The following is a 22374-nucleotide window of genomic DNA, read 5'->3' on the forward strand; positions in this document are numbered from 1 at the left end:
TGGGCCACTTACACCTCTTGATAGCCATTGTTTTGATCAGGTTTTGTCTTTGGGATCATACTGGTAAAGCCACGTTTCATTTCCTGTTACAATTCTTTGAGGAACTGCTTCAGGATCTTGATCCCACTGGTTTAAAATTTCCATTGAAAGTTCTGCTCTTGTCTGCAGCTGATCTGGACTTAATGGTTTTGGTACCCATTGAGTGGAAAGTTTGCTCAACTTTAATTTTTCTGGATTGTGTAAACTGGGCTATCTATGGTGTTGGCCATGTGAGATGTCTATGGTGCTGGCTATTGTTTGTGCTGTTAATTACCAGTCCTCTTCAATTAGGGCATGGACAAGATGAATTTTTTCTTTGAAAATTGATGTGGGTAGTGTGCTGCTACAGCTTCAACATCATCTCGTCCTTTCTTAAAACAAGTTACCCATTTGTAATCTGTTGATTTATATGAGGGCATTGTCCTCATAAACTTTTTGTAAAGCATTGATGACTTCACCATTTTCCACCTAAGCTTCACCCTAAATTTGATGTTTGGTCTTGCTTCAATTTTAGCAGAATTCGTGTTACTTGGGCTCTTTTTAAACAGATACGATATTCTTTTTAGTGCCTCAGACTAGATCCTATTCAGCTGTGTTATAACAAGTTAGTAGGAGTTTACTTTGGTGAAAAAAATGTTGAAATCCATGTACAGTTTTTTCATAATATGAATTTTTCATGAACTTATTGAAGACCCCTCATATATACATATATATACATCTATATCTGTATCTATAATTTAAAAATACCAGACTTACACCTGGGGTGTCCAAGTTCTCACACTATGCATGGCATATGGGGATTGAAACCTTCTGAGAAGCTAGTAGAATCCCATCTCTCATCTCATACTCTCTCCAAGGCATAGTCATGGAATGGAATGGTGGGCATACTACAGTACTTACATTATTTTCTCTCCCTCTCTTTCCACTGAGTGGAAACCACAGAGGTTAATTGTATGAATAGTGTGATGCCATTATTCTAAGTATCATTTGATTTTTACTTCACCAACCTTCCAAAGTGCCTGTAAGATATCTTACAGTGTCACTGTGTGACCTTGAGAAAGTCACCTACCCTTTAACCTCAGGATCTTCAGCAGAGGGGGTTGAACCAAAGCATCTCTGAGGTCCTGGCAGCGCCATTCTTCTAAGCGGCCAGCTTTAAATTATTTATAGGAGAACTGAACAAGTTTCTAAAAATAGGTTATTGCTCCATTGTCGCGTTGGACACACTTCCAAATTTTAATGTCTAAAACTGGGTAATTCTATAGTGTAATACAAAAAGGCATATACAACACCATGTTATGAGACAACAAAAGCAAAGTATCTTACTATGAGTTCAGGAGGGAATATAGGCTCCTGGGATGGATCCAAGGGCTGGAATTCGTCTTCATCGTACAGTTTGGTGCACATCTCAACAAAACAAAACAAAATACAAATGGAACTTTAGAGTTTCTGAGAGAGGTACGGGAACTGTGAGACTTCAGAGCGAGGGCCTCTACCTCTGATACCCCCAACACAAAACGGAGGAGCCAGAACCATAGGTCGTTCCTGAATGAAATTTTTTTCACCCTCACAGGACCGTGGGTTGGTTTCCCCTGAAGATTAACTGGATTCTGATTTTCCTCCTCTGGTGCCAGGAATTGGCAAAGGTTTTAAACTCCTGTGCTGGGTCTCAGATATTTGTGGATTTCATCTGCCATAAGCATGAAAGTGCACCATTGCTTGGACCCTTAGTGCTTGTTGATTTGGGGTGTGTGTGGGGGAGTGACTGGCAAACTCAGATGAAGCCACAAAAAGTTGTATTGAAGGAAAACAGTCTTCTGTGGTGACTAGTCTTACGGGAGTCATGGGCTGGCCAATTTCGGGAGCTCTTTAAGATATTTATGCCTGTATTCACTTAGTTTGTACTTTATTCACTGAAATGAATAGAAACCTTGAATGAATTTGGATTTATGTGGGTATTTCTCAGTCAATCCCAAGGGAGGTGGAAAAACCAGATACTTACTTTTCCCCATCTATTCACCAAAGACCCATCTTCTTGATCCATGCAACATTTTCCTGATCCTTTCAGCTCACAAACAGTTGATTCCTTAGGAGGTAAAGCAGTTTAAATAAAATTCATTGGTTGATTCTTTAAACACCTACTTGAGTACCTGATGGAGAAAGTAACAAGCTATACTGTCACTTAACAATTAGAAAAAATTATAGGGAGTGTGCCACCAAGCTCATGATAGAGTCTTGTAAATGGTGTCACTCAAGTCTCGGGGGAAGACAAAAGGGGTTTGAGGTGGGTGGGTGGGGTCAGCCAGCTAAGGCTTCCTACTAGAAGTGAGATATATGGAATAGAGTTGTAATATGGTAACTAAAAAACCCAAACACTGAGTGCAGTGGCGTGCGCCTATAATTCCAGCAACCCAGGAGGCTGAGACAGGAGGATGACTTGAGCGTGGGAGTTTGAGGCTCTGGTGAGCTATGATCACGCCAGTCAATAGCCACTGTACTCCACCCTGGGTGACATAGCAAGGCCCCATCTCTGAAAAAAAGCTCCCAAAACCAATCCACCCCCAAAACCCAAAGAGATTGCTCTTCTTTATCTTACTGGTGATACAGCATGTATCTTTAATAGAGTCCCGGGAAGAAAAACTGCCTTTAAGACTTTCTATCCACACTTATAAATAACTGAAAACCTGAGTTCATTTGGGTGTTAGAGTCATTCTGAATTATTTGGATGATTCAAGTCACAAACCATTTAACTTTAATTTTCAGGACAGTCATGCAGACCCACAGTAGTATTTTCAGCCTGAATTCATTTGTCAGTTACAACTATCAGATTGTTTATTTATTTATTGGGACAGGGTCTGAGTCTGTTGCCCAGGCTGGAGTGCAGTGGCACGATCTCAGCTCACTGCAGCTTCGACCTCATGGGCTCAAGCAATCCTCCCACCTCAGCCTCCGGAGCAGCTGGGATTACAGGTGCGCACCACCATGCCTGGCTAAGTTTTGCATTTTTTGTAGAGACAGGGTTTAACCATCTTGGCCAGGCTGGTCTCAAACTTGCAGGCTCAGTGATCTGCCAGCCTTGGCCTCTCAAAATGATGGGATTATAGGTGTGAGCCACCGCGCCCAGCCAGACTAATTATTCTCGTTTGCCCTATTCAATGTGCAAACAAGTTGTCTAATGATCTGTGATGATTTGGAGACACCGTGCTTCTTACATAGCATCAGGGAGACCTGGGTTCTAGTTCCTGCTTTAACACATACAAGCTGGGTTGAGCTTGTTAAATTAGGATAGTAAGACCCATCCTAATCAGGTTTGTTAGATTTAAATATGAGAAAAGTTTGACACAATGTGTGACACATAAGAACTGCTGCAAAAGCAGCAGCTGACACCTTTAGTTGAAAAGTCATTTTCTTTTTCTTTCTTTTTGTTTTTTTAGGTAGGGTCTCGCTCTGTCATGCCAGGCTGGAGTGCAGTGGCACGATCTTGGCTCACTGTAACTTCTGTCTCCTGGGTTAAAGTGATTCTCCTGTCTCAGCCTCCTGAGTAGCTGGGACTAGAGGTGTGCATCACCATGCCTGGCTAATTTTTGCATTTTTTGGTAGAGACAGGGTTTTACCATGTTGACCAGGCCGGTCTCAAACTCTTGGCCTCAAGTGATTCCCCCACCTCGGCCTCCCAAAGTACTGGGATTACAGACATAAGCCACCGTGCCCAGCCTGAAAGGTAATTTTCTACAAAGTTAAGAAGGGATTTGGATTTTGTAACAATGCTGTGCAAATCATATGAAGAAGTTGCTATTTTTTGTAGGTCAAAATGGTGAAATATTGGCTATTCATATGTTTTAAAATAAATAGTATCTTGCCCAGGATTTAAAATAAACTAGCCTGTAGTTTGTAAAATTTCTTGAAATTCTTCTTTACTGGCATAAAAAGTACATTTTTTTTTCAAAGACTTCATAGTACTTGGAATGGCCTGGTGCACCTAGAATTGTTTTTGTTTAACAAAAATTTTATCAAATTAATTTTCCTAACTGAAACCTTCTCAAAAGTATGTGCTGGTTAAGTGCAGTGGCTCACGCCTGTAATCTCAGCACTTTGCAATGTTGAGGTGGGTGGATGGCTTGAGCCCAGGAGTTCAAGATCAGCCTGGGAAACAGAGAGAGAGAGACCCAGTCTCAAAAAAAAAAAAAAAAAAAAAAAAGGAAAAAGAAAAAAGAAAGAAAGAAAGTATGACTATGTCTCCTTTTACATGAAATTTTTTTTTTATTCTTACCTTCTTTTGTCCTATTTTGTTCCTCAATCTCTGAACTTTGCAGGCGACTTGGATTCCTTTCTCACTGCACTCTTCACTCTCTGGTGGTTATGATTTTTGGCAATTCCTTTCTGGGAAGTTATCTTTCTGTCCCTACATATGCCACACTGGTCTGGGTTGTCACTCCTCATGCATGGGGTACTGCACTAGTCCATGCCCTCACTTCCCAGCACATCTCCCTAGGCTTATCCTTCCTGTTGGCAGGTGCCAAGAATTCTCCTCCTGAAATACTGTTGTCATTGTGTTACTCCTGGTTTGCAAACAGACAGTGACTACATGTTGTTTATCAGCTTTAAGGCTACATTTATTTTCCTTTCTTTTTTTTTTTTTTGAAATGGGTCTCACTCTGTCGTCCAGGCTGGAGTGCAGTCGTGCCATCTTGGCTCACTGCAACCTCCACTTCCTGGCTTCAAGAGATTCTCCCATCTCAGTCTCCTGAGTAGCTGGGACTACAGGTGGGCACCACCACACCCAGCTAATTTTTGTATTTTTTGGTGGAGGTGGGATTTCACCATGTTGGCCAGGCTGGTCTCGAACTGATGTAAAGTAATCCGCTTGCCTCAGCCTCCCAAAGTGCTGAGATTACAGGCAGGAGCCACCATGCCCAGCCAAGGCTAAAGTTCTTAGCTTCAAGCAGTATCTTCTTTCTCTCCAATGCTTCCGTTGCATCTTTCTCTCCCTTTCTCTCTTTCTCTCTCCCTTCCTCTCTCTCTCTCTCTCTCTCTCTCTCTCTTTCTTTCTTTCTTTCTTTCTTTCTCTTTCTGACAGAGTTATACTCCTTTGCCCAGGCTGGAGTGAAGTGGCACGATCTCAGCTCACTGCAACCTCCGCCCACAGGGTTCAAGCAATTCTCCTGCCTCAGCCTCCCGAGTAACTGGGATTACAGGCATGCGCCACCATACCCGGCTAATTGTTTGTGCTTTTAGTAGAGAAGGGGTTTTACTATGTTGGCCAGGCTGGTCTTGAACTCCTGACCTCAGGTAATCCACCCACTTCGGCCTCCCAACATGCTAGAATTATAGGTGTGAGCCACCGTGCCCGGTCAGTTGTACCAATTTCTTATCGGAACCTTGGTTAGCTTTCTTTTTCCTACTTTCATACATTTTATTATTGGAATTTTCTACTGACCATTCTTCAGTCATTCATTTCTATTACTTCCTTTAGGACCTAGCTCAAAACTCCCCTTCTTCAATAAGTCCCCTCTGTCTCTCTTCTTCTCATTCATTAATTCTATTTAATCCAGGTTCCTTTGAAATTTATGTATATAATATATAGGATACATTGAACTTTTAAAATCTTGCTTTTAAATTACACTTTTATTGTTTCTGTTTCATTTTCTTCAATAGAGTATTCGTTTCTTGAAGTCATGGGCAATATACTATACTTCTTAGGAAAGCGCCAAATTTGGGGCTATAAACAAGATAGATGCTAAGAGTTGATTAAAGAAAATACCAACAATGGGCATTTAAGCAATTTCAGTGATTAGAAAGTTCAATGTTGGGCTATTTCAGAAATTATTGAATGAAATAGATTATTTTATGCAAAGGTTCATTAATATATTAAGGCAATAGAATGAAACTTTTTAAAAACTTACCACACAGAAAGTTTTTCCACTTTCTACAATTGGTCGGTATCCAGTGCAGCGGCACAAATTACCTGATTAAGAAGGGATCACGTTTCAATGAATAACAGAGGAATATATTGCATATCTGTCCTTAATATTTTCAGAGAAATAACTATGCTAGTAATTAGATTCTTTTTTATTCCCTAAACCCAGCCAGTTGGTTCTGTGGAATAAATGTTTCCCCTGGAGATATTCTTCAAAAATAGACCTTGTGATTACATTTTCTTTCTTAAATACCACAAAGCTTTTTTTCCTTCTTGTCTTATTTCCAGCACAGTGGCATACCTGCCACCCTATAACATCACATACTTACCACCCTATAACTCGTATACTTGCCACCCTCATAACATCTCATGCGTGGCACTTAGTCAAGCCTTTCTCATGGAGTCTCTTCTCCGTCAAGTGCTTTCTTTCTTTTTTCTTTTCACTCTTGTTGCCCAAGCTGGAATGCAATGGCGCAATCTTGGCTCACTGCAACCTCTGCCTCCCGGGTTCAAGTGATTCTCCTGCCTCAGCCTCCCGGGTAGCTGAGATTACAGGCGTGTGCTACCACGTCTGGCTAATTTTTTGTATTTTTAGTAGAAACGAGGTTTCACCACGTTAGCCAGGATGGTCTCGAACGCCTGACCTCAGGTGATCCACCCGCCTCAGCACCCCAAAGTGTTGGGATTACAGGTGTGAGCCACTGCGCCCAGCTCAAGTGCTTTCTTAGGGGAAGAGGGACTGGAAACATTCTTCAAGACGTCCATTCCCCTTCTCCATGGGGTCTGCTCTAAACCACAGGCCAGAGCTGTACCATTTACTGTCTGGATCTTTCTGTAGACCTAGCACCCCCTATGCTTGAGGAGTAGGGTCATTTATGTGTGTATGTCTCTCTCAATGAATCTTAAGCTCCTAAAGAAGGTAAAGTTGACTTGGATGTCTTTGAACCTCTCTAGAACAGCACAGTTGGTGTTCAGTAAGTACCTGGTATTGTTTTAACCGGTCAACAATTCCAACATATGGTGGAAAGGGTGAGGGAAATCACTGTCTTTAAAAAAAAAGTCTTCATATTTTGCAGCCAGTAAGAATGATATAAATGAAGAAGTTTTAATAACATTGGAAAATACTTATACTATTAAATTGTACATATAATTTAAAAATGTATATATAATGGTCACAAGTGTTTAAAATAAGCAACAAAACCGATATATAAAAAAGACTGAAAACACAGACGTATTTGACAGTGGTTGTGTCTTGGTGGCAGAATTAGGAGTGAGTTTTCCCTTGTTTTTTAATTTTTTGGACATTTTGAGTAATATGAGTATATTATTTTTATACCAAAAAGTAAATATAAAATTACGTTCAATTACAGATTAAACATTTTAGAAACAATGTGAGGACTGGGCATGTTTAAACATCTATAAGTAAAGTGTTGTAGAACCTGATGCAGTGAGTCATATGAAACCTGAGTAACAGGTATACTCCTTTCTTTTCATTATAATGAGAATAATTTAGGAAGAAACTGCATATACAAGAATGCCTGCAGACACAATAATCTGTTTCTTCATTTTGCTAAGAAGAAAAAATACAGAAGGCCGTGAACTTAGAATTCTTCATTAGAGTAGTAGGATGGAGCTACAATGCCTAGAAGATAACTACATGACATGAACTAGAAGTATTTAAGAGGCAGTGAATACCTTCTTGCTGATAAACTGTAAGCAAACATTAAAGGCTGGTGTGAGCCAGCACTAGGGTGCTTTGTTTAGTTTTTGTTTTTAGCCACATAGTCAGTGTTCAGTCTACAAGCCCTACTAAAGGCCCACTAAAGGAAAGCTAATTATACACATTACAGAAATTCTTCTGATTCTGAGAAAAAATGATTCAAAAATTCTCTTCTATTCCCTTAGTCTTGAAAAGACAAGATTAAACGAAACAATGATTTGAACCAGTTAATCATTTGAGAAGTTATGTGCTTATACTAATTACAGGTCTTTGAACTTTATTTTACATTATTGTTTTTCTTAAAATATGAACATGAAGATTATCAGTGAACCTAACATTTATAACTCTAGCATTGCACCATTGCACTTCAGCCTGGGCAACAAGAGCAAAACTCTGTCTCAAACAAACAAACAAACAAACAAACAGAAAAACAGTAACATTCTATTCTTCCACACTATCCAAATTTCCATATTTGGAAAATATTGTGTTAAAAGTATTAGAAACAGCCCATTTCAATGCCTTTGCGGAGTTACAAAGGGCTTTACTAGAGGAAAAAGTTTTGTGAGGAAACCAGTATCACCCCAATTTCTGGCATCACTGTTGCTAAGGCAAAGTAGAAAGGACTCGCATCAAGACAGTTCCTACAGAGGCCTACCTGTTGGCCAGGTGCCTGGAACCCCAAAACTGTGCTGCAACTTCTCTCCATGGCCTGGGACACCTTTCTTTAGTTACTTGGGCACTTTCTAACCTGGGCTCTGCCTGCAGAGGTTCAAGAACGCTCACCTCCCAGAGCTTTGGTGATCTGCTCAGGGGTTGGCTCCGGGTGATTCCTCAGCAGTGTGTAGATGGACATCACCATCCCTGGGCTGCAGAATCCACACTGCGTGCCATGACACTTGGCAAGTCTTTCCTGGGAGACAATGTACATCATTCATGCTTTAGACCTCTTGCTTCTCTACCTTGAACAACAATAAGCAGTGGAGCTTATATATTTAGCTTTCCAGAAACAACTTCAGGGTAAAAGATGAAAGGTGTACCCTGGAAGAAAAATACTTTTATTTCTTGGAACCATATGCATATTATTTTTGTCCTCAAGAACAGCCTAGTGGCAGGTATTAATTAAGTTTACTCTTTGGATCCTCCTTTCTTTATCTGTGATGTAGGAAGTATAATTTAGGGGAAGAAGTAAAATGCTCTGAAGCCATGTTCATGTGAGTTTTAGTCCTTACTTCAACTCATTCATTGTGTGACCTTGAGTGATTTACTTGACTTTTCTTCATTTTTAAAATTAGGATAATAATGGTATCTACTTTACAGGATGGTTATAGGAATAAATGAATGAAGGTGTACAAATCATTTAATGTAGTCTCTGGCAAGTCATTTTTATACCTTGCTCCATCTATATGATAGAAGTTGTTATTAATTAAATACCACAATCAATATGAATGCTTTGAGAATGGTGAAGTGCTATTTAGCAGCATGCTAGTCACATAATTTATGCACATATAACTTTATACACTCAAATATAATGACAGAACATACAAAACAACGAAAAAGGAGAGTGAGAAATGGCAATGTACTTTGTCTACTCTATACAGAGAACCTATGCCACGAAGATACAGATGTGAGCCACGGCTCTGGGGGTCCCTCTGTGTCAGTCCTATGCCTCTCAGGGTGCTCAGCTGGCCGGCTTGAGTGTGATTCAAATGTTTTCAAATATACATTTTCCAAACAGCATGGCTCCTAAAATGAAAGCCAAAGACTTCACCTGTGGCTCAAAGGAAAGGACAGCCATTGTTCAAATGTGAGAGGAAAGTATGGCTGTGTTGGGCTTATTGCTAGATGGCAAGTTTCTTGACAAGAATCTTGACAAGATTCAGATGTGGCATGTTAACGTGCTGTAAATATGCTGGGGAATATTTAACAGCTGGCTCTTCTGAAGGAAAAAGAAGTCCTGATTTGTATTTTCTGTCAATTTTTGTAGTATAAATATTTCCACTATGGCTGGTATTATTATATAAATTATTTAATTGTAAGTTTATATAGTTTAATTTTTATTAATGGCTGTGTTCCAAGACTGGCTTGCAAAATTCCTGAAAATTTATCATTGGTTTTCACGAGCCAGTGCAAGCAAAATTTATTACTGGTTTTTATGAGCCAGTACAAGCTTGCTGCAGGGTACTACTTAACAAATCTATCATCTGTACTATCAAGATTTGAGAGAAAGAAATCTGACCAGTACAGCATAGAGTGCTTTTATGACTGTTAAGGGGATGAGTCAAGTGTGGGATAAGATCTTAATGAGAAAGAAAGTCATTAAGTTTATGGCTGAAAGACACCTATTATTATGACTATTCATTTATTCTCATAACCATCCTCTAAAGTAGATACCATTATTACCCTAATTTTGAAGATGAAGAAAAGTCAAGAAAATCACCCAAGGTCACACAATTAATTACTTACAGTAAGGACCAAAACTCACATGAACATGGCTTCAGAGTATTTTATTTGTTCCTCTAAATTACACTTTCTTTTTTTTTTTTTTTTTTTGAGACGGAGTCTCGCTGTGTCGCCCAGGCTGGAGTGCAGTGGCCGGATCTCGGCTCACTGCAAGCTCCGCCTCCCGGGTTCATGCCATTCTCCCGCCTCAGCCTCCGAGTAGCTGGGACTACAGGCGCCCGCCACCACGCCCGGCTAGTTTTTTGTATTTTTAGTAGAGACGGGGTTTCACCATGTTAGCCAGGATGGTCTCGATCTCCTGACCTCGTGATCCACCCGCCTCGGCCTCCCAAAGTGCTGGGATTACAGGCTTGAGCCACCGCGCCCGGCCTAAATTACACTTTCTAGTTCACAGATAAAGAAAACAGGATTTAGAGAGTAAAATGACTTAATTAATACCTTCTGTTAAGAAAGGAGAACCCTCATACACTGTTGGTGGGAATCTCAGTACAACCAGTACGGGAGAACTGTTTGGAGGTTCCTCAAACAACTAAAAATAGAGCTACCATATGATCCAGCAATCCCACTGCTAGGGATATACCCAAAAGAAAGGAAATCAGTATATCAAAGAGATATCTTCACTCCTATGTTCACTGCAGCACTATTTACAATAGCTAAGGTATGGAATCAATCTATTAATAAGTGTCCACCAACGCATAAATGGTGTTAAATTGAACTAAATATGGCCTGAGAAATGTCCATACTTCCATATTTGAGTTCTTGTGGAGGAACAGTAACCTAACTTAGCAATAGACAAGACTGAAAACCTAACTTAGAAGTATGCTACTGCAACAGTAGCTGAGTCCCAGCCAATCTCAGCAGCCACGCTTTAACCACTCATACACTGCTGACTGTTCAAACTGTGTTCAAAAAGCCAACCTGTAACCAACCCAGCTGAATCCAGCTGTTTCTGTAGCTCACTTCCATTGCTGCACATCACTTTCCTTTTTTTGTCTATAAATTTGCTCTGACCACAAGGCATCCCTAGAGTCTCTCTAAATCTGCTGTGACTCTGGAGGCTGCCCAATTTGCGAATCATTATTTTTCCTTGCTCAGTTAAACTCTGTTAAATTTAATTTGTCTGAAGTTTTCTTTTAACACTGGAAAAAGAAAATGCTGTACATATACACAATGGAATATCATTCAGCTGTAAAAAGTAATGAGATCCTGTCATTTGCAAAAATGTGGATGGAACAGGAGGATGTTTTGTTAAGTGAAATAAGCCAGGCACAGAAAGATAAATATCACATGCTTTTGCTCATATGTGGGAGCTAAAAAAAAATTGGACTCATGGAGATAAAGAGTAAAACGATGGTTACCAGAAGCTGGGAAGGGTAGTGGAGTGGGGGATATAAAGAAGGAGTCCAAAGTACAGTTAGATAGAAGGAATAAGAGCTAGTGTTTGGTAGCACAATAGGGTGACTACAGTTAACAATATTTTATTGTGTATTTCAAAAGAACAAAGAGAGTATGATTAGAATGTTCCTAACACAAATACATGATAAATGTTTGAGGTGATGGACACCATTTACTCTGATTTGATCATTACATATTGTACATGCTTGTATGAAAATATCACATATACCCCATAAACATGTACAACTTTTACGTATCCATAATAATTTTTTAAAAAAGAATTCTAATTTTAAAAATATCTTCTACTGTTAACAAGTGCCCATCAAAGGTAAGACATTGTCATCGTAGAAAGCTCTTGAAAGGAGAGCTTTGTGTTCTAACCACAGTCTTCCAAGAGAAGGAATCTCATGGGAAAATATGGCTGTTTATAATTAATTTTTCTATACATTGCCTTTAAAACTCAACCTTTGCAGAAGTTCCTATTCTAGTATATAGCAATTGTATTACCATTTCTTTTAAAAGTTTTCGAAGTTTTAGTAAACGCTTCGTTATTTTAGTTGTGTTTCATTGTAACATATTGTATGTTTACTTGTCAGACATCTGGAGAGCACCTGGGGAGTATTTGTACACATAACTGGCTTCTCCATCAGAATTTAGTAATTTTGAAATGGAGTGGACAACTAGTTTTTTTCCATAAACTTCTGATTTGTTGTCTCATTTTCTTCTCTTGTCAAACTGGATTGTTCTTTTTTCACTTTAGGGCAAGGATAGGGCTGAGAAAGTCTTGGGTTTAAGATATATTAAAATCAATGAAAGGATATTGACAAGATCTCTGAAAAGATCTGTAGCTATGGAGCACTGAATCTTATAAATGAGAATTTAAAAGCATAAGGGAGTTCAAAGGTGGTGACCTAAATGGAGTACATTAGACTACGTGGGATGCCATCAGCTGGTCCAGACTGCATTCTGCTCTTACCTGCACAGGGTGAATCCTGGTTTTGATGCTTCCCACACCTTCCACGGTGGTGACTGCAGCCCCATACAGAGAGCAGATGGGTACCAGGCACGCCGTTGCTGGATAATGGCTGTGATGGGATTAGGTAAAGAGAACACATTGGAATCATGGGGAGTGGGTAACAGCTCGGGAGTTATTTCAGTCCAGGAGAGTCAGGAGACTGTATTTCTCTGAGAATAAGAGCAGGCTAGATAGAAAACCGTAAATTTGTGGATGTGCCCAAGAAAAAACTTAGGTGTGACTGGTGCAGAATGGCAGAAAGAAATGGAAGAAAAGAATAATGAAGACCTTGTGTAGGACCTTCAAGACACCCTCATTCTCCATTTTTTTTTTTTCTCATTCCAGGGAAAGGAAGCCTTTTATTCACCATAAAAATAATCTACTGACTTAGTAAACCACCGTGGGGTAGCTTAGCCCTGTTGTTCTTAACCATGGAAAGCTCTAAAAACTGTAGATATTCTGATTGTACCCTAGTCCAATTAAACAGAACTTCTGGTGAGGGATCAATTAATCACTTTTTAAAGCTCTTCGGATGATTCCAACTGAGGAATGGCCAAGTATGAAAGTCACTGTTTTGTGCCTTGCCTTGACCATCTCTCCCATCCTAGCGCCTGTGTTAATGGCATGGCAGATTGGCTAGTACCAGATTCCCATCTCCCTGCTTAGGAATGGAGTCCAGGCTTCATTAGTTAAATTTAGCTTCTTCATTCCCACTCAGGCTAAGTCCCAGCCTCTTTTCAGGTATGGGAAATTGCCCCCTTCCCAGGGAATGTTTCCTTTCTTTCCCTACCCAGGCTGGGAGCATGAATGCGATTCTTCTGAAGAAAAGATAGAGTGCTGATCGTGGTTTCCCCAGCCCTTCGAATCAACAAAGCTGTTTGGAAGCCACCCAGCCAACTAGCTAGGGACCCTGGAAGAGTGCTTAGTATACAGAACGAGCGTGGGCCCCAGGTACCTCATGCAACAGATAGATCTTTGTTTTTCATGTCCTCCGCTTCCCTCCCTGTTAAGATCTGTTTCCTTTTGATCTCGCCTCCCTCTGCCTTTTCTCTCAATGACTCTTCCCGTGCTCATTGCTCTCCTCAGTCTTGCTCTTATGCCTCATGCAGGGAATAGAGCCATGAGCTCCCTCCACCACTAGCCTGTGGCCACTCATATCTGCAATCAGTCTCACCTCCACAAGGCCCAGAGTGTATAGAACCCTTCCTCCTCCCTTTCCCCCGATCTCTGGATCCCATCTACTCTTGGCGCCACATAGATTTGCCCCATCATCAATGGTCGGTCCTCCTACCCTCTTCCTGTCTAGGTTTCTCATTTCCCCAAATTCCCTGCCTTTAGAAATAAATTCAAATATTTTCTATGCTAAAAAAAAATCCAAAACCTATGTGCCCCTCCAACATTGGCCCAACTTTCTTTCCTTTCTTGGTTGTTTCTTCAAGAGCTGTCTATGGCTTCCTTGCCTTCCAGTCACATCTATACCAACTGCACCTTCCCTTCCAGCTCCACCATTCAGCTGTCATTGCTCTGGGAGCAATCCAATGTTCCGGGACCACTCCTAGTGTTTCATACTAGTGACCATCTCTGTCTTTTTGGAGCTTTCTCCTCTCAATGTTCCTCCTTCAACTCTGGCTACTTGTTGTTGGTCTCCTTTGTGAGGCCTTCTTTCTTTGCCCATTTTTCTTTTTGTTGTTCTATAGTGTCCTACTCTTATATGCTCTCCCACAGTTCCTGTTAACTTCCAGGTGGCCTGGGCTGAAAACCTGCCTTTGCCATTACCTGGCCTGTGAAACTTTGAGCAAGTTATTTAACTCTCTTTGTCTTGGTTTCCTCTTCTTTTTTTTTTTTTTTTTTTTGTGTGAGTGATCATAACACTCATCTCAAAGTTGTTTTGGGGTCTAAATATGATAACATATGTGAACTTCTTTGAACAGTGCCTGGTACACCATAAGCATTCCATACATATTGAAGTTATAAATAACTTCCAGTAAGTCATAGCTCCAGATGAGATCTCTTCTCTAAGTAACAGACCTGTCTATCTTGGTGCCTGTTGGACAATCCCTTGTAGGTGTCCCATAATTACTACACAGCTAAACTTACCACTTTCCCCTCCCTGCTCCACCTCTTCCAAATTCCCTCATTTGTGAATGGCACCATCCAGGTACCTAAGGCAAAAACTTGGGACTCATGCTAGACAATTCCTTCATCACCACATTCAATCAGTGAGCAAAACTACATTTTTAGGTCAAGGAGATGCTGACTCAATCATGCAGCATGACTTAAGGTCTCATTCAGCCTTTTCAGGCAAGCAACTCTTAGTATATGTTGCATACCTGAATCTTCCACCAGGACTACAACTGGCTTGGGTCGAGGTTAAGATTTAATCTTCGTCTTGGAAATTGCTCACCATGAAGAGATAATAGAAGATCAAGATATTCCTGGTAATTTCTTTGTGTTAAGCCATTCTTGCCTAATCTTACCCTGAAATCTCCCACTCAGAAGCAAATGAAATGTTTTTACAGCAATAGAGAGCAGAGCCTGATAGACAGGCACACAAGGTAGATACATTCTGATGGGAAGAACGTTTGTGGAAAGATCTGGAGTTTGGGAAGTTATAGGGAGAGCAGGCCTAGAGGCAGCATGAGTGCATTAGCCACCTGGAGAGAGGAGGGGCGCGAGGCACATTGACAAGAAAAGTGGCAGTTCCACACCCTTCCTAGGCATGCCCAGAGCAGCCAGGGGCCAATGTCAACCCAAAGGATACTGGATCGCCTTGGTCATGGAGTTGTATCTCGACACCATTACTGTACAGGCACCCCAGCCTCCTCCTCCACAGGAATATTTAGTGCCTGTAAGACGAACTCAAAGGAAGGGAGTCAAGGAAAAGGGGGGGCCCAGACTGCTTTGATTTCTACATTTTCCTCCTTGCATACTTATAACAAGCAACATGTTTTCTTGAGTGTTGTACCAAGTTGGCCACGGTTTCTTGCTTAGAGAGCTTGTTCAGTTTTTCCTTATGAATGAGCTCACTGATGAAAGGTAAGAAGAAATCCTTGCAGGTCTCCTCTGCCTTGTCTGAAAACCTCAGGTCCAGATGCATTTCTGAATTTAAAATCGTTCAGATTTTAGAAAGGTAATAATACAGCACTCCCAGTTGGTCTAGGGCAGCACCTTGTAATCAAACATATTGATGTCTCCTCAGTGAAACATGTGCACAGTCACATTAAGTAGGATACAGGAAAACTACATAGAGCCTCATGCCAGTTAGGTTGGGGTTTGCATCCAAATGAGTTGTGAAAAAACCTGCTGAATTCTGAGTTGTGGACAATGGATTCTGAACCCATGTAACATTATTGCTGTAGAGGTGGTGGGATGTGGTTTGTGTGCAGAACAGAAAAATTTCCCCTGTGAGGCTCAACTTTTCCTAGTACTGCAATGTAATGCTATTATATTTTTATGGGACTAGACATTATTAATTTAATAACCATGGCTCCTGAACCAGTTATGTCAACAATCACTATGTATCTTTTTTCCTGTAAGGTGTTTGCATACAAAGGGAGAACAAATACTATATGTAAATCCCCTGCTTTAGGTTCTATAAGCATATACTGGAATTCGCTTGAAACCTTCTCTGGGTGAAGTTTAAAAAGCATTTTATGGGTGGAGGTTATCACTGGCTTGGGTAGAGGTTAAGATTAATTTTCATCTTGGAAATGGCTGCCCATGAAGAGGTAATACAGGGTCAGGATACTCCTGGTAGATGCGGCAAAGAGTTGAGAAATTTTCTGCAGCATCCTAGAAGGGCTGCACATCCCTCTCCTCTGTTCTTTTGTCCCCAGCTTGAGCCAGCTATGCCACCTCTGGGCGCTAGACTGCTCTGGCAAGTCCTGCTTTTTACCTGCAGTTAGGAGGTTAAAAGTAATGTGGGTCATACCTCAGTTAAAGGGCCTACTGAATAGGGTGTGGAACGCAAGGACATTCTTTATTTCTCCTTTTGGTGTCCCGAAATTTCCAATCAAAGAACCCAGGTGCTATCTGGCTCAAAGATGGAGGTCACTTCTCCCTTGATCAGACCTTCAAACAGCTCTGTGAAGCTGTGTTCTCCCCTGGGCCCCCAACAGCTAGTTTGGTGCCCCCTCCCTCCACCCTCAATAGAAGTGCCTGACTCAGTTACTTCTATCTTCTGTTGACTCATCCTAGGTAAGCTTGCTAGACAATGTATAGGATGCTCAATGACATTTTAATTTCAGATAAACAATGAATAATATTTAAGGATAAGCATTTCCCCTGCATTCAAATTAAAATCTAACTGGGTCTACTGTATGTTTATATGCTGACTCTGGCAACTCTACTTAGGTCAAAGACAACCCATACATCAGAAATTTGTTTGTTTGTTTTGTTTTGTTTTTGTTTTTATTTTTGAGATGGAGTCCCACTCTGTTGCCCAGGCTGGAGTGTAGTGGCACAATCTCGGCTCACTGCAACCTCTGCCTCCAGGGCTCAAGAGATTCTCCAGGCTCAGCCTCCTTAGTAGCTGGGACTATAGCTGTGCGCCACCACACCTGGCTAAGTTTTTGTATTTTTAGTAGAGACGGGGTTTCGCCATGTTGGTCAGGCTGGTCTTGAACTCCTGGCCTCAACTAATCTACCCGTCTTGGCCTCCCAAAGAGCAGGGATTATAAGTGTGAACCACTGTGCCTGGCCAGAAATGTGTTTCTTGATCCTTCATGTAGGAGAACTTTCTTAGTGCCCCCAAGATTCACAGCTCCACAGTATATGTAGAAGTTGTCCTGAGACTAAACGGGGCAGCCAACGTGTGCAGCGGAACCTGGATTTACAATGGAATCTGGTCATTCATCACTGAGTTCTTTATCCACCAATATTCATTCCTCATATACTAGCCATTCATCCAAATCACCCACTAGAGAAACAAGTTAAAAATAATATCCCTGACCCCAGCCCAGAACTATTGACTCTAATCAAAAATTGGAGGCTGGAAGTGCCAAGTGAGTCTTGTTTGCCCAGAACTACTTATTTATATTAGGCACCAGAAAGAAAGGTAGATAGGGGGTACGGGAAAGATGGGGAAATGGGAGGCTGAGGGTTGGTTTTGCCTGAAGCTGGTTCTGGCCACGTTTACTCGGGAGTCTGTGAAATTTCAGCTCGCTCCCAGTATAGATGAATGTCTTCTTTTTATAATGTCTAGAGAAAGCATGGTGAAGAATGTAGTGGATTTAGGAATGATATGAAAGGGGAGTGGCAGAGCTGGCTGACTATTGAGCTGTTGAGGCTGGGTATATGGGAAACAGGAGGAGCAGGGAGTGGGGATTCAGCCTGTCTGGAATGTGAGTGGATTGGGACATTAGGAGGCAGTCCCTTACAGAGTAGTAAAATGATAGGGTAGGAAATGGGGCTACAAGGAGTTAAGTCATGAGAGATGAAGTCTGGAAAGAAAATGAAGCATCAGGTACAAACCATTTCTTAAATAAATTTGGCAAGGGAAGAATAGAGAGCAATGAAATAGTGTTTTTAGATGTTTATGTTGGGAGACAAAAGGATACAGAGAGGGGATAATACTCTCTTGTTCACCACTGGATCCCTAGAGCCTAACACAGAGCATGGCACTTTGTAGGTGCTCAATAAGTATGTATTACTAACTTACTATTTTGAAATAACTTTAGTCTCACAGGGAGTTGCAAAAATAGTACCAGCTGTCCTATATACCCATCCTCCGGCTTCCCCCAGCTGATAAAATCCCACAGAGCTACAGCACAACATCAAAACCAGGAAATTGACACTGGTACAATCCTGATAACTAGATTATAGAACTTATTCAAATTTCACCTCTCATATAGCACTCGTGTGTGTATGTGTTGTGTGTAGTTCTGCATGATGTTGTCTCATAGACAGATTCGTATAACCACAACCACTCCCTCCTACTCCTTTATAGTTGTACCCAAACTCCAGAATTCTTCAGGAAGAAGCATTCACCAAAGGTCTATTGCAGGTCTTGGAGGAATGGGGAGTCAAGACCAGTGGTGGAGCGCTGGGAGTATATTAGCAACACTTTGGAATTTTGAAATATATTTATAAAAGTTTGTTTCCTCTGATGAGGTTTATGAAATGAGATGGGACCAGTCAGTGAAACGTCTTTGTGGGACGCTATTGTCAGTGACATGCACCCCTGAACATTTGGCTGGACAAAAGCTTGGCTAGACATTTTTTATATTAACACCTCTGAATATGAAGCTGTCATCAGGGTGACCTCGGGGCTCAAAGGCCATAAAGCTCTTTCCAAAGTGAGGACACTCCTGGTTCACTGGATGATTTTTTTTGGGTTTTGTTCAAGTAAAAAATACAACAAATAACAAATGAATCTATCACATTTAGATGCATTCTCTGCACTCCAGCTAGACTGTACAAATGGAACACGAGGCTGTTTATCTAGACCAAACACAGGCAACTTCCTAGATAAGTCTCAGCATGTTCCCTCTTACTGCCCAGTCCAGACAGACTACAGTAAAATAAAAGGATACGTCTTTTCCTCACATAGAACAGTAGATTTACTTCAGGATCAGCATTCCTCTCTATCACCTACATTGTGAAATGAGATCAGAGAGTTTATGAGGATAATATCAACAAGTTAGGGCAATTCGGTCCATTGTTTTGGAGTCATGTTTTTGATAGGATACTCAATGACATTTTAATTTCAGATAAACAATGAATAATATTTAAGTATAAGCATTTCCCCTGCATTCAAATTCAAATCTAACTAGGTGTACTTTATGTTTATATGCTGACTCTGGCAACTCTACTTAGGTCAAAGACAACCCATATATCAGAAATTTGTTTGTTTGCTTGTTTTGTTTTGTTTTTGTTTTTGAGACGGAGTCCCACTCTGTCACCCAGGCTGGAGTGTAATGGCACTTTACGACAGGTGGTGACTTTACAGGAAAAAAAGAACAACAACAACAAAAAACCTTTTGTTAACACGTGGAAATAGAATTTTGAAGAAATAGTGGAATATTATTCCAATGTCTCTGAATTTTCTAATACATATGACAATTATAAATTCCAGATTGTTTTTCCTCCTTGGCTTTGAGTTCATTTCTATCTGGACCCAAATGGGAACAGATGCACAGAGACACTGAGTTTCTAAAAGGACTCAGATAACTCATGGCCACAGAAAGTCATCGAAAAGGTGAGCTGGAGATTTCTAAAATACAGGGTTTTGCTTCCCTGCCTCTGCCACTAATTGAGCATGTCCTAGGGAGCCACTCCGGTTCCCCCAGTGAGGTGGGAGTGCCAGTGCAGGGGATATGAACTGTGGCTCTGCCCCTGACATCTTGCTCCAGGCTGCTCCTGCCAGTGGACTACAGTGGGCACATCTGCCCTCCTTGGCCCTGGAGGAATACAGGCAGTTCTCATGTTGGGTATAAGCATGAGAACTTAGGGAAGCGATTACAGAAACTTGCCTGGAAGGGTAGCAACACTGAACCCAGAGAAAGAGGACATCATTCTTTTTATTTTTACCATCTCAGAAAAAGGCAACAAACCACATTATTTCTTCATACCTTGCCTCCTATTTCCAAGTTTCCTTTCAAGTCCTCAGAAGAGTTACTCAGTCAGAGATGAGCTCAGCGACCTTCTGCTCTAAATCTTGTGTGTGTAAGGGACTAAGTACAGTGGCACCGCAGACGCAAATCAAAGCTTTATAGTTGTATTTTCTCTAACACCACAATTGTGTGGCAGTGGAAATTATTTCAAGGTTGGAACAAGACAGAGGGTAGGGGTTGATGATAAGCATGCCGGGTCTACTATGCCTTCATCCTCCCCCCACCACACTGGGGAAGCATGGCCTGATGACACTATGCTGTGCTATAAAGACATCCGTTTATCTGATACAATGTTCCAGGTATGGAATTACTGCAAATTGTCAGTCAGCAATTATTTTTCTGATGTTCCAGTTGGCTTCGGGTCACTCAGGATCACTAACCTCATGCTTTCTTTGTTCTGTCCTTTCTCTTTCATTTTTTCGTTTATTAGTTCATAGGCTTCCTAAACACGACTAGTTTTTGCTATTTGACAGGCAAAATTCCCAATGGTACAATCTTGGCTCACTGCAACCTCCGCCTCCTGGGTTCAAGTGATTCTCCTGCCTCAGCCTCCAGAGTAGCTGGGATTGCCAGCTAATTTTTTTTTTTTTTTTGTATTTTTAGTAGAGACAGGGTTTCACCATATTGGCCAGGCTGGTCTCAAACTCCTGACCTCAAGTGATCCGACTTCCTCGGCCTCCCAAACTGCTGGAACTACAGGCATGAGCTACCACGCCCGGCCCATTACAACAAATTACTTTCTAAAATAACTTTCTACTTTTATTATTTCTCTAGTTTTCTTCTAATTGTCTCAAACAATTAGATATGCATCCTGACTTTAAAGCACCTCAAACTTTTCATTTACTCATTACAGTACCGAGTTGAGAACATCTGGCACAAGCTAAGCATTCATGTTGCCACCTCTCTTACTGGTGGCGAAATTGCTGACTTTTGGTATTGCCCAGGCCAGGGGTGCACCGACCTCTAGGTGAATCGATCAGCCTGTGGGAATGTATTAAGGCAAAACAAAATCATCTGAGAGTTCTTTGCCATTATCATTCTCAATGTCAATATACCTTCTATGAAAACAGGGCTGGTGAACTCAGGTAGAGCTAATATCCAAATGAAGAGGGGATAACAGTTTTTCACAACTGTGCCCTGAGGCTCAGCTGTCAGATATCACTCCCACTATAACAAGTATAAGAGTTCTTTTTGGATTCAAAAGAAAAATTAAAAGCAAACACAAGCCCCCACACTTTAATAATTTTGCACCGAAACTTAAACTAACAACCTATGTTCAAATTCATACCACTATATATGACTGCAAAGTAACAGAAGAGAAAGATTAAAGAAATAAGAAGTGGCATCACAGTGAAAAAAGCTTGACTTTCAACCCCGATACATGAAAATTCATAATAATCATGTCAAAAACTTACCTTTCTTCCATTCACGAAAAAAATCAGCTCATCAGAATGGGGAAGGGAAGGCATCATGCCACACACACACACACACACAGCCTTCACTGGGATAGAGTGTGTTTGTTTTCTGTTCTTTTAAAGAGCAGATATGTTAGAGCAATTACTTGGATGCCTGTCAGCCCCAAGGAAGCCCAAACTGACAGTGGCAGCCTGATGTGGGTGGTTTATAGCTGCACTGCCAGACCAGGAATACCAACCAGGGCTCCCCCCGCCCAGCCCACGAACATTTTCAGCAGCTCTGGGCAGCACCGTGTCTTTCTCTTTCATGAACGAGTCAAACCAGCATCTTCACGTGTTTCCTTTGGAGTCTAGGACCGGTTTCCGCAGGAGAATGTCTACAAAGCCAAAGACTAGTAAATAAAAGTAACTTTTTTAAAATTAAAAAAATAGTTGTCGGAGACAGGGTAAGGTGACGCAAAGTGACTTGAGAGACTGGTTTAGTTTTAGGTAGTCAGTACGGGCATGCACTCGGGCTGAGTCCTAAAGGACAAGCTCACCAAGAGAAGGCATGGGATAAGAGCAGCAAGTAGAGCGGCCCCCAGGGAGAAAGGAGCTTGGTGTGTCAGAAAGGAGGTCAGCACAGCTGAGTGTGGGGAGTTGGGGAAGGTGTGTTGACAGAAAGTCAGAGACATTTTGGTGGCCAGGACAAGGGTCTTGGAGGGATCTAGTGGGAAGGGAAGCTATCAGAGAGTTTTGACCTAGGATGCAACATGATGCTATTTACAGTAGAGCATTCCATTGTACAGAGAATGTACTAT

The 22374-nt window shown here is 41.2% G+C and overlaps 1 protein-coding gene across 1 annotated transcript in view; it reads right to left on the reverse strand.

Annotated features, from left to right (window-relative positions):
* Positions 1-21628, reverse strand: part of LOC105535433 (aldehyde oxidase 4-like) — a 69540-nt gene extending 47912 nt beyond the window's left edge. The window contains exons 1-8 of the mRNA XM_011974534.1: positions 21575-21628; positions 19080-19137; positions 15308-15404; positions 12508-12616; positions 8460-8586; positions 5943-6004; positions 2042-2125; positions 1366-1446 (exon numbers count right to left, since the gene is read on the reverse strand). Of these exons, the coding sequence (XP_011829924.1) occupies positions 1366-1446; positions 2042-2125; positions 5943-6004; positions 8460-8586; positions 12508-12616; positions 15308-15404; positions 19080-19137; positions 21575-21628 (672 nt within the window). The remainder of the gene's footprint in view (positions 1-1365; positions 1447-2041; positions 2126-5942; positions 6005-8459; positions 8587-12507; positions 12617-15307; positions 15405-19079; positions 19138-21574) is intronic.
* Positions 21629-22374: the final 746 nt, after the last annotated feature.

Source organism: Mandrillus leucophaeus, unplaced genomic scaffold (assembly GCF_000951045.1).
Source record: "Mandrillus leucophaeus isolate KB7577 unplaced genomic scaffold, Mleu.le_1.0 Scaffold146, whole genome shotgun sequence".
NCBI classification, from domain to species: domain Eukaryota; kingdom Metazoa; phylum Chordata; class Mammalia; order Primates; family Cercopithecidae; genus Mandrillus; species Mandrillus leucophaeus.